The sequence below is a fragment of the Pundamilia nyererei genome, unplaced genomic scaffold, assembly GCF_000239375.1.
Source record: "Pundamilia nyererei isolate P.nyererei 1_Seehausen unplaced genomic scaffold, PunNye1.0 scaffold00062, whole genome shotgun sequence".
In the NCBI taxonomy this organism is placed as follows: domain Eukaryota; kingdom Metazoa; phylum Chordata; class Actinopteri; order Cichliformes; family Cichlidae; genus Pundamilia; species Pundamilia nyererei.
Window position 1 is genome coordinate 500,966 of NW_005187463.1, and position 12,542 is coordinate 513,507.

At 41.4% G+C, this 12,542-nt stretch overlaps 1 protein-coding gene across 3 annotated transcripts in view; it reads left to right on the forward strand.

The window, feature by feature from the left end:
• LOC102197868 (poly(rC)-binding protein 3) overlaps positions 1 to 10,256 on the forward strand; it is a 12,753-nt gene extending 2,497 nt beyond the window's left edge. The window contains exons 3-14 of one of the 3 annotated variants that reach the window (XM_013911385.1): positions 2,130 to 2,238; positions 2,381 to 2,404; positions 2,526 to 2,558; positions 2,666 to 2,782; positions 2,935 to 3,066; positions 3,523 to 3,651; positions 4,290 to 4,379; positions 4,947 to 4,988; positions 5,402 to 5,477; positions 6,363 to 6,415; positions 8,544 to 8,713; positions 9,956 to 10,256. In XM_013911385.1, coding sequence (XP_013766839.1) covers positions 2,161 to 2,238; positions 2,381 to 2,404; positions 2,526 to 2,558; positions 2,666 to 2,782; positions 2,935 to 3,066; positions 3,523 to 3,651; positions 4,290 to 4,379; positions 4,947 to 4,988; positions 5,402 to 5,477; positions 6,363 to 6,415; positions 8,544 to 8,713; positions 9,956 to 9,992 — 981 coding nt within the window. In that variant the 5' untranslated portion in view covers positions 2,130 to 2,160 and the 3' untranslated portion in view covers positions 9,993 to 10,256. Of the gene's footprint in view, positions 1 to 579; positions 2,239 to 2,380; positions 2,405 to 2,525; positions 2,559 to 2,665; positions 2,783 to 2,934; positions 3,067 to 3,522; positions 3,652 to 4,289; positions 4,380 to 4,946; positions 4,989 to 5,401; positions 5,478 to 6,362; positions 6,416 to 8,543; positions 8,714 to 9,051 lie in introns of those variants that run through there. The other 2 variants (XM_005735069.2, XM_013911384.1) reach the window with 2 other exon arrangements.
• Positions 10,257 to 12,542: the final 2,286 nt, after the last annotated feature.

The following is a 12,542-nucleotide window of genomic DNA, read 5'->3' on the forward strand; positions in this document are numbered from 1 at the left end:
TAGACGAAGCAAACCTGACCACCTTTATTCTTCAACACAGCCTGAACTCTTTTAGACAAGCTTTCTTGTAATTTTTCTAAGTAGTCTTCAGCAATACTTCTCCTCCATTCAAAGCTCTTATTTAGATGTTGGCTGGCTTTTCTTCTTTTCTCTGTCGAGATGATCCCACAGTATCAGAGACGTTGATGACCAGGCTATAGGGAGACCAATACATGACTGATAGTGTTCCATTGTGCTTTTACTGCATTGGCAGTGTTTTTTTGGATCAATGTCATGCTGAAAAATGATATTGCTGCCCATCTGACGCATGGTGGGTGGAAATCTGACATCTCCAACACCACTGGCTAAAAAATACAGCCCCAAACAATGACAGAGCACCCACTATGTTTTACAGATGGCTGTAGACACTCACTGTTGTACCTCTGTCTGTGATGTACGTCTTCCTCATTTCATAAGACCTGATACTTTTGACTTTTTGTATAGTTCTTAAGTAATTCAGCCTCAGCCTTTTCTCCCTGTTTACTTTCCTTAAGAATGGCTTCTTCACAGCCACCTGTCCACTAAAAACATTTTTTTGACAAAGTCTTTTTAATGATATTTTGGTATATGTGTATTATATTTTATGTTTCCTCATACATAACAACATACAATATGGAGTATATGAATGAAAATAAGAGAACAACTAAAACTAGCTTTTAAGTGAGAAGCAGCCAGTATTTAAAACACCTTCAGAAATCCTGGAGAACTATTGGTCAAACTCAATAAGTAAAGTTTGGCTCCTTGGATGCAAAATATAAAGAAATGAGAGATGGTTGTCATTAGGCATACTGTTAAAACGAGTAGGATTGACTTTAACTGCAGATTAACTGGGAGCACTTCATGCATGCTCGCCAACAGCAAGCCACTATAGCCAGTATATTCCTGCTTTTTCTGACATGACCAAGATTTCAGCTGAAGCAAATCTATCATTTGCAAAAAGGTTTTAGATAATGTCTCACATGAGAGTGATTACTAAGTTAGTCCACAATCACATCAATCTCCTGTTAAATTACTTTTTTTTCTCCATTTAGATTATCTTGTTTATTAGCTACAAACTCTCCATCGTGCCCAGCGTTAAAAGTAAATAGAAAAATCACTTCTCAGCAGAACCATGATGATCTAATGAACACTGCGACCTTGGCGCTTTATAGACTTGAAGTCGTCTCTCTGTCTGTTACGGTGCAATAAGCTGGCCGTCCTTCACTGCATCGAGACATTCTTTATTTGTTCTACAAATACAAAGAATTGGATACGCGGCCACAGCAGAGTCGACATTGCGTGGTGTCAGTGTGATATTAAGAGACACGTCTCTCTCTCTGTCTCTTTCTCACACACACAGACACACACATCAATTGATCCTCAGGCCTCCCCAGCACAAGTAGCTTCCTTTATATTATATCTTATCTTCTCCAAGAGAGTCACACAACTTGTATTTAGCCGGAACTAAAAACACAGTCCCATGTGAAGATTGCACGCAGCGATAGGCTTATCTTCCCCCGCTCACAACCACATGATCAGAAGACAAGCAACAATGGTCCATGACTCTTCAGAGAGCATCATTTAACTTAAAAATCCCCCAAAAGGGTACGTGGCTCCGTAAAGCAACATAAAAGTGAGTGTTCCATCTTTGGAGAATTTTCCACTTACTCAACGTTTATCCTCGTTAAGGTAATAATCCATAACAATTTCAGATGGAGGTCTACTTCATCTGTGCCACAGATGGATTCCACAGTGGTAATGCAGCTTACACGCACTTCATGAAAGCTTTTAACATTTATTTTGCCAGAAAAATCTTTCCAGCTGAATCTTGTTGAGGAAAAGAAATGATGCATATTTCAGGCTGCTCTGGGAATTTAGCTGTAAACAGAAGAACAGGGTAGTTAGCACGAGTAGTGAGGATAACCCAAAAATCTCAGGTTTGCCGGAAATTCAGAATAAAAAGATAAAAAGCAGCAGTGCCCGATGGAGGCCTGAATGAGACCCTGTGCATAAATAGTCAAATGTCACAGCGGTAATGTTCACTTCAGCCTGCATGCATTCAGTTTACATGTTATTTCCTGAACTACCTGACTATTTCTCGATCCTTGCAGAGTGTTTTACTTTACATCTGGGAAAACGAGAATGTCTGACAAGGAAGAAATGGCTTCAGATGGGAGTTTGAACGTTACACTGACGCTGAGGCTGCTGATGCACGGAAAGGTAATGGACATTTGTAAATAGTTGAAATCATTCAGTGCATTTTTGTTGTAATAGCCTAACGGTCTCGTAATAGCTTTTAAAATGTTTACATCCTGCTGAAAAACTGTTGAGAGAAGTCCCGCTGTTATCTTTTCATCCGCAGGAAGTTGGCAGCATAATTGGGAAGGTAGATTTATTTTACAATCCATCACCATTTATAGATTTTTTGGCTGTTTTATTTCTGTTTGTCTTGTTATATTCCTCTTATAAATCCAATCTAACCGACTTCTTTTCCTGCCTGATTTCAGAAAGGAGAAACAGTCAAGAAAATGAGGGAGGAGGTGAGTGTTTGCTTTGACATCTGTAATGAGAAAGGGCGGATAATTTCACGTTGTCAGGCAGATCGAATCAAATCACAGCTGGAATAACCGCGGGGCTTTGCTTCCAGAGTGGCGCTCGCATCAACATATCAGAGGGCTCGTCCCCTGAGAGGATAGTCACCATCACAGGACCTACAGAGAGCATCTTTAGAGCCTTTTCCATGATTGCGCAAAAGTTTGAAGAGGTATGCCCAAAAGCATGAAAGACACTGGCTGCACCTTTTCTCCAGTCTTGCATCACAACACGCGCACACACACACAAAAAGACCTGTCAAATAACGCTGATGTTCCGTACAGTCGACACTGAAAAACAACATCTTTTGGAAATCTCCCTCAGGATATTACCGCAGCAATGACAAACAGCAACGTGACAAGCAAGCCACCTGTGACACTTCGCCTGGTTTTCCCGGGGAGCCAGTGTGGCTCACTGATTGGCAAAGGAGGCTCAAAGATCAAAGAAATCCGAGAGGTATGAGTCGTTTTCTTTCTTTTTTTTCATGTTGCAGCAGGAAGTTGTTTTTTTTGCACCCAAACAAGCACAGAAAACAGTCTCCCTGGCACTCTGACACCCTGAGTATCAAACACTCAAGTCAAAATCTTCTTGTTTTTCTCTGCCTTAAACTACATGAAGCTATGTGTATGCTTTCTGGAGGGGTGGCGGGGAGGGGGGTGGGTGAAAATCCCATTGATTATGCCTGCGAGGATGAGCAGGGCCTGAATACTCATTCCGAATGGACAATATTTGTGTGCGCCTCTTCAAATATTGGAGCGCACATTGCTATTTGGCTTGCAGCTGCTCCCTGCATGTCAAAATGTGTTCAGGATAATTTGTGGGGTGCTCGAAACGGCATTTCAATCTGGGTGATGGCGTGCTCTTTTCAGCAATAAATAGCCTTTGTATTTTCTGTTGTCTGGTGATGTTAAGACCACAGGCGCTCAGGTTCAGGTGGCAGGAGACATGCTGCCGGACTCCACAGAGAGGGCTGTCACAATCTCCGGCACTCCACAGGCCATCACTCAGTGTGTAAGACACATCTGCTCTGTGATGCTGGAGGTAAGCGCTGTCAGCCAGCAGATGATCTTCACGTTCAGCGGCTCTATTTAGAAGTCAAGTATGTCACATTTATTTAGAGAGCAGAGGAAGGTAGTAAATTCAGGATGTCTTCAAAGCTAAAGCCCAGATAATTTATATTGATAGTTCTTAACCTTGTCTGTCTGATATACCCAGACGTGTATTATATAACAAACATATAAAACTGGATATTGATGCAGTACTTTTCCCATATCGTTAAAATGTCAGCGTTTAAATTACCACTGTACTGTCAAAGCCTCTTCACGTTTTTTTAGACCCCGTTTTAAACTTTTCTCACACTGCCCATCGCAGCACATGCTCTTAATGTATTCTGAGGAGCTTTGAGTTTGGATTTTGGGTTTAGTATCCACTTGACCTCTTTCTATTTTGATCAAAAACTTGCCAATTCCCCATTTTCAGCTGTGCTCCCAGTTGTATCGCAGTTTTCTTTGGTCCGATCTTTTATGTTACTTTCTCTGCAGATGAATGGGATATAAAAAGATTCAGGCAGTGCTATAAAGGAGGATATAAAACGCATCAATGCCAGTGAGAGTTCTTTTTCTCAGCTGCGCCAGTGTATAAATTTTCTCCCTTTTTGGTTTGCACGACTGTGTCTCCAGTCTCCACCGAAAGGCGCAACTATTCCCTACCGTCCCAAGGTCGTACCTGCTGGAACCCATGCAGTATTAGCACCACAGCACTCTGCACAAGTAAGTAGCCATAGGGGAGTTGTTTAGCTCTGAATTTAGCTTATTTAAAGACACGCAGCAGTTGAGTGGACTTATTATTTTGTGTGATTTCAAAATTTCACTGATCATCAGGGGGTGTTTCTATTACTAAACGGGCAAAACAGTGTAAATATATACAACCATTGATCATATTTACATGCATTTAGCCGAAAATTTAGGAATAACTTGCTTTTACATGAATAATTCACATGTTTACATGTTGTGTCTAAGGCTGATGTTTTCCACGAGCTGCCCAGGCGCTGTCCTGAATTTGGCAGAGTCTGCTTTGACCTATCAGACATCTGTTTATGTTATTGGATTTCCAGCTAATGGTCGGAGAAGGAGGGGGGGGGGAAGGCAGATGACATTTAGATGAAATTCCGTCAGATCTATAAACATTAGAGCCATGGAAAAGGGGAAAGGAATGGATTTTCACTGCACTGACTTTCCTCTTGATGGTCTGTGACAAATTCATTTTTCAAGTAACACGTTATAACATGTCTGCACCACCCGATTACATAACCGTATCTCATCTGTTCTTCCTTCCAGGCCTTTGCAATTCCAGGGCAGTATGCTTTTGCACATCAAGATGTAAGTATGTTCATTTGAGTGACTGACATCAGTCCTAATGACCTACTCCTGCCCACTCCTTCCAAGCCACCGATACGCCCTCTGTGTACCCTACTTTGCGAAGATCAAATTTCAGTAACCCTGATCTGTTGACTTTACTAACACTAACCCACGGTAGCAGCATGCACTGATTGAAATGGAAATGAAGATTTGCAGAGTTCATGATCACTTGTAGCTTTGTAGCTTGAGATGTGACTGTATTTTCAGATGACTGCTATGAGAAGTCAGCATGCTTTCTGAGGAAAATGAATCTCTTGATACTGACACCATGTGTGATGTTTGTGAACTTCAGATTGGCTCTGTTTTGTAGTTGTCAGCTCCTCTGAAATAATCCAGTTTGATTGGTTAGCTCTAACTTCCTTCCTACCCTGCAGTTGACCAAGCTTCACCAGTTGGCTATGCAGCATATCCCCCTCCCTTCCCTTGGGCAGAGCAACCCTACCTTCCCTGGTACGTACCCACGGCTCCCCAGGGAAGTCCATCTATCCCTCTCTCATCACTCCTCTTTGACTCACACCATCAAAACACTGCTGTCACTTCAGTGAGGATCAAGGATTTCTTTGAGAGTAGACGGTGGCTTTGCGGTGATGTGCGCGCATCTGCATTTCATCGATTTTCACAAGAAAATAAGATGAAAAACAAAACAAGAATAATCAACACAATTGTAGGTTTTTAAGGTTAAGCCACCCAGCTTTCTTATTTTTTACCTTGAAAGTTAGTCACTGAAATATTTATCACTGAAAAGAATATGCGACAGACTGAAGCAGACAGAATGATATATAAGCTAAAAAAGGAAAAAAAAACAGCAGCTTTCTCTGACAGGGAAATGTGAAAAATGTCAAAAATATTTACAGTTTAGTAAATATTTAACCATTTCTCACCATTTCTCCCATCAAACCCAAATTTCAGCCCCATTTGCCCAGTTTCCCTCTCCAAAGAAAAACCAAACAAAAACAAATCCTAAGTTTTTGACCCCATCCTCCACCTTTTGCAACATTTCTCCTCCAAATCTAACACTGTCTTGGCCAGACCATCCCTGACCTCAACCACCCCACGTACTCATATATTCCGTCACAACTAACTCAGCACAATACATTACAATATTTTGATTAAATAGCGAGTATTGGTGTGGTAGTCATAGTCAAGCAGCATGCATGTATTATGTATATATGTATTGTCTTTTTAGAATGATTATTTTGCCCTATGCTATTTTCTGCTTCTTAATTTAGCAGTGTAACAGTGATAACCTAGACAAAGTAGGGCAACTTGTCGTGCTATGAAAGTGGAAGCCATTAGTGCCAAACTGTTGGTAGCGCTCCTTGTCCTACTTTGCAGGATTGGATGCATCTGCCCCCACAAGTTCACAAGAGCTGGCAATACCTAATGATGTAAGTGTTACATTGTTTGTGTTCTCCCGGCACTAAAACCTGAACTGATAATCTCCATGCATTTGGCTTCATTAAAACTTTCTAGGAGGACAGCTTTAATGAGGAATTGTTTGGACACAAATGTTTCACCTACTTAGCTGCGGAAATTAAATAGTCCTTGCTTTTGGCTGACATAGATTATTGCAAAAGGAATCCACAACAGATTTATTGAAAAGATGTCTGCGGACGGCTGTTAGAGGACTGTTAACTGTGCTGCTTCAGACACAGACAGTCCTGGTTTCATCTGGACTGAATCATGTCAGAACTTGATGTTGTAGGAAACATCTTTTTGGTAAATGCACTTTTCTTGCTGAGACTTGGATGAGTGAGACTGACTCTCAGGTGTGTAAACAGAAAAACAAAGCCAGCAGCCTGTTAGCTAAGCTTACCATGGAGGCAGGGAAAGGGGGAGAAATACCCAGCTTTGGTCTGTCATTTCTGAATTTTAATGTTGTATCTTGTTAGTTTAATAATGACTGAACCAAACTGTAAAATCAACAAGTTGTAATATTTAATGGGTGTCTATTTCTTGGGCAAAAGAAGTGTCTTTCTTGAGCATTGAGGGAAAATAATGAAGACTCCAGGAAGTCACTGCACCATCCAGTTTCTTACGTATCCAGTTCAGAGTTGCAGAGATCCGCAGCTTATCCTGTCATAGGACGAGAGGCAGGGTACACCATGGACACATCACCAGACAACCATTCACAGCCAATTTAGAATCTCCAATTAACCAAAACCCACACGTGTTTTTAGACTATGGGAGGAAGCAGGAGTACCCCAAGAGAACCCACACAAGTGCAGGGAGAACGTAAAAACTCTAAACAGAGAGGCCCAGCCCTGATATGAACTCAGGACCTTTTTACCATGAAGCAAGAGTGCTAACAAACGTAGCACTACGCTGTCCAAACAAGCAACATAATTAACAAGAACCACCCTGAGAGCACAAACCTCCGTCAAGGCATCTCATTTTCTTACTTTTAATGGACTTCTACTGTATTTTATGCAAGAAGTTAGTAGCGCAGTTAAAATAACACGTTTTGGGGTCAATAGGCAGATCTAAAATGTAAAAGGTCAGAGGTCAGTTATCACTTTGACTTTCAGATCAATCTTTTAACCTTGAAGAAGAGGTCAGAGGTCAAAATCTTTTTTTTTTTTTTACATACCATACTTGTAAGAATCACAATTTTTGAGTCAAAAGGCATTTTTTCCAATTTTTGACCAATAAATCATTAAGTTGACCTTGAAGACCCTGGTAGGTCTAAGCCAAATTTTAATGGATTGTTAACATGACCTCGCTCTGCTCCCCTGCAAAGTTTTATCAGAATTCATTCAAACCTTTTTTGAGCTAATGTGTTTACAGAAAGAATGACACAAACGCTACCAAAAACATAACCTCCTCGGCGGAGGTAATTACTGAGCTTTGGAGGTGGATTTTGCTGACTTCACACATTAGGAATATTAAGGTGTCAGAGTTTCACTGCACTACTTAGTGACCAAAATAATTCACAATGTTATTGCTGCGTTTACAGAAGAGTATAATGAAGTCACTCAGAGTAGATAGACAAGCTATCTACTTCTTTTTTCTATTACATAGCAGGTGGGAACCAGTGATAAGGTGCAACAGCCACTTATTCTCTTTGCACTGTCTCCCAGATAATAACGGCTGCTGCTGAATTATTTACCATATGCATATTAACATGTTATCATATAATTTTTTTAAAATAATTTCTTGTTTATCATCAACACTACTACTTCTACTGCAGAGCCAAGATAGATGCTCCTTCTGTTTCTAATATATCATCCTGCCTTCTCATTTAACTCAGACAAGAAATAAACATATTTGCCAAAATACCAATCAGTTTGTAAAAAATAAAAGCCAATGCTTTAGTGGTGATAAATTATGTATCATCTGTTTTATCTGATGGGCATATTGGACCGTAGATATGCTTTCTGTTGTCACAATAATAAAGAGAAATGTGGTTTCCCTCTACAGAAAACGGCCACGGCGGTTGCTCCCAGGTTCTTTTGTAAAATCTAATTTCTGCATTCCTGTTTTGTTATTCGCATGTTTCTGATCTCCAACTCCCAGTTCATTGGCTGCATAATTGGAAGACAGGGTAGCAAGATCAATGAGATTCGCCAGGTCTCTGGAGCTCACATCAAAATTGCCAGCGCCACTGATGGCTCAGCCATGCGCCAAGTCACGATCACAGGTTCACCAGCCAGCATCAGTGTGGCCCAGTACCTCATCAATGCCAGGTAAGACATTACGCAGGACAGCCACGTCCAGCAGGGCATCACTCGCAGCCTGATGATAAGACAGCCAAACACTGAGCTATTATATTGGGACAGAGATATTGTGCTCAGGGTGAGGCTGGATTTGTTCCAACTCACTGCTCCGTTCTCTTGACTGCATTAAAATCCTTATTGTCTCTGCTTTTTAACACATTCCTTCTTTGATTCTTTTGTTTTCTCCTTTCTCACCTCCCTTATCCTTTGTCTCTCCCCCCCATCCTCTCCCCGTTTTTCTTTCTCCATTTTTCTCCTCTTAACCCTTCACCGTCTCCAACTACCCCTCCAATCGTCACGGCCTGCAGCTTAGAGATGGCTAAATACACAATGCAGGCCGCTTCCTCTGCGACCCCAGTTGACCTGAACATGAGCTTCTCACAGTCTGCTTCCACTGCCTCCACTTCTGCAACCTCTATGGCCGTCCTGGCGGCCACCACCCCAGCCCCCACCACAATTAACGTCCACTCTCCCTCCACCTTACCAGCCATCCAAAACCCACACTACGCCGTCCCCGTTTCCAGCCTGCTTGGCATGAAAACGCTCCCCGTGCTGGCCGTCCACCCAGCAGCCGCTTCCAGCCTAACGCAGGGTTTATGCCCTTACACCGCAAAAATGCCAACCTCCGGCGTCAAAAAGTCAGAGCGGCAGAAGTTTGCTCCTTATTGACACCTGCTTTTGAGCCCAGGCATCGTAGCCGACCGATAGGACCTAATTAAAAAGGATGGCAAGTATATAGGCCTAAAATCGGCTTACGGTGTAAGTTTTCCCCGTGTAACATTTGTTCCCCATAAATCAGGATGACATTAGACAGAGGCAGAAAGGCTGGCAGTATCAAAACATGTTCTCGTTAATTAAATGAGGCAGTAGAGGTGCATATTAAGTCAGTATTATCTCATGGACATGTATAACAATTAATGTGGGTAACTCAGGCTTGTATTCATAAAAAAGCTATTTTTCAAATGGATTTGTGTTCCAGAGCTTTATACGAAGACTTATCCCGATGCAATTATTGACTTAGTTTTCTGTCTGTGTGACTAGTTTTTCCTAGAAAATGTCAACTAGCAATAAAAGACGTGGTGCTTTTGTTGGCAGCAGGCTGTTAAACTTTTGGTTTTTCACTGTAGAAGTTAAGTGCTTTTTTTTTTGTTTTTTTTTAACAAGGATTGTTCCACTCTTCTGTCATATTCCCCTCCCTCTCTTTCACTATAGGCTCTCATCAGTGCTAACAGGCTTGGGTGTTCTGTAGTAGCGTTGCACTGTTGCAGTTCTGATGGGATTATCTTAAAGCCACATTGGATTCTAGTGGATTTCACCCTACACAGTAATCGTGTAAAGCAGGGACTGGCCTGACTAACTCTCGCTCGCTCGTACCGTACACCGGCTTGTTTCTTGTTTATTCTCCAGCCTCGGCGAGTGGGGGAAGGCTTCGACTTGTTTCATCCGAAACGGGGTGCTGATCAGTTATTTAAATAAATGTTTTATTCATGTGTTCCTGGTGTGGCACCCACCCCCCCACCCCACCGCCACCCACCAAAAAAATACCAGAATGCAGATTTATTATGTTTGTTGATGAAATGACTTTGAAATAAATGGGACTTTTTACGAATGCAGATTGGTTGCTTTTGTTCTAATTTTGTTGGTGGTGAAAGAATTCCATGTTTTTGCTGATTTCTCCGAGTCATAAATATAAACCTGGACTCTTGAGGATTTCTCCCTTGTTTACTCGTGGCTTTAAGCCATAATTGTATATACCACACATACCCACTTAGCCGAAATTATGGATAATATCTCAGAGTGTTGAAGCTATTTTGTTGAATATACACTGTTTAGGATTTGTGTTTTTTATTCCCTTTGTAGAAATGAGGGATTCTGAAGCCTTCTGGTGTGATTCAGTTTTCTACACTTGGAAACAAACCTCATAAACAAAGTGATATTAATAAGGTCGTAAGATCAACTTTTATTCTTTATTTTTATCCCCCAAACACTGAATTTGCTTCCACAGATTGTACGTGTAAAACATTCAACAGCTGAAATATAGAAAAAATAGAGGGAGTCCATTAGCAGGACACAGCCACATAGAGACTAGCAGGAGTGCGAGGACAACTCTGCACAAACTACTCCATAGTATTAAGGATGCAGTTTGTTTGTGGCAGAGGGCATGCAGCTCCTGCCCAAACAAACTTTTCTACCTGCACTCTCCTGAAAGAAAACAGAAGCAAAGCTGAACCTCACAGTAAATATTCAACACATGCTGTGGCAAAATTCTCATGGGTGCAAAAAAAAAGAACAAGTTAACCTCCAGTCGTCCGCTCAACCGTGCTGCTAGTGGGCAGGTGGGGGTACAGTGCAGTCACTCCTTGTTTCTCCGTGTCCCTGCCGGCTTGTCCCTCTTTACCCTCGCCCCTTGGCGAATCTGACTTTGCTCCCTTTTCAGTGTAAAAACCCAGGAGGAGGAGGAGGGGAGCACTTCTGTTCCACCTGATCCGTAGCAAGCCACGAGGGCCATTTCCACAGCAGGGCTCCAAATGCTGAAGTGGAGATAATCAATAGTTAATGGGGGCAGAAATGTAATGACAGTGAAGGATGACATTTCAACCTGGGGGAAGGTGTATGTGCACTGAACGCTGCTGCATGTATGTTGATGTGTGCCCAGGGCAGTTATGAGTTCACAGCCAGCTTCTAATGTTATATTAATGATTTCCTTTTTCGACCTGACACAGGCAGGAGTGAGCGGGCCATTGCTGGAGCTTGCTGCCATAATGCAGTTTTGGAAAAAAAAAGCTATTTAGAGGTAAATAAGAAAATAAATAATTTTTTAAAGGTGTACAGGCTGTCGCTCAGGCCCTGATGAAAAACGGCTGCAATACTTTGCAGACTTGCATGTCTGTGGTGCAGAATGGGATTTCTTTTTTTAAACTTCCATCACACACAATAAGTCTGTATGCTAGACTTTTTATTATGAAGCTTCACATTCATAATCCTTAAAGTGAGGCTTTATTCCAGCGTATAAGCAGTAAATATGCAACCAATAGTCTGCTATTATAAATAATATCCCTTAGATTTATATTTCTGAAGCTTTGCTTTATCTTAAAGTTTGTTTGTTTTATCCATATAAGGAATACTTTTTTAGAGACCTGAACAGCATATAGTCTGCTGCTGTTGTTTTACCAACTGGATTTCTAGGATAATTTCTTTGTGTGCTCAGGTAGCGCTACCAGTGATGGAGAAGGTAAAACTACCAAAACGGCTTCATAAAAGGGAACAGAAATCCTACAAATTCACTTTCAAAGTAAAATTAAAAGAGTGGCTTCAATAATCTGAAGTCTAAATGTGCATCCAGCTACTATATAGGTAGACTGTATGTGCATTTACATATAATGTAGCTGGGCAAAGTGGAGTGAATGTGGAAGAACATCAGTTATGGCTGCATCAGGTCAAACTGTCACTCTGCTCAGCTTTGTTCTGTGACCACATAGTTGCTAAGCTAATGGCATTTCCTTTCTAACAGCACCAGCTAAGATAATACACCTGCTGGATATTGTGCTGTGAACAGGTTATCATGGTGGTGTTAGATTTTTTTTTCCCTCAGCTGCTGTGCCCAGGAATTTATCTTTTACTCACAGCTGTCAGGTAAATGCAGTGAAGTATGAAGCATGCTATCTCCTTGGACTGCAAGAAAAAAAAAGTTTTAGGCATGAAAATGAAAATAAAACTAAGCTGAAAATAGGCTAAAACTCACAGCGTGGCGACTTATTGGCGACTTTGTGCTGCTAGTCATTTAAACTCACCTCCCACT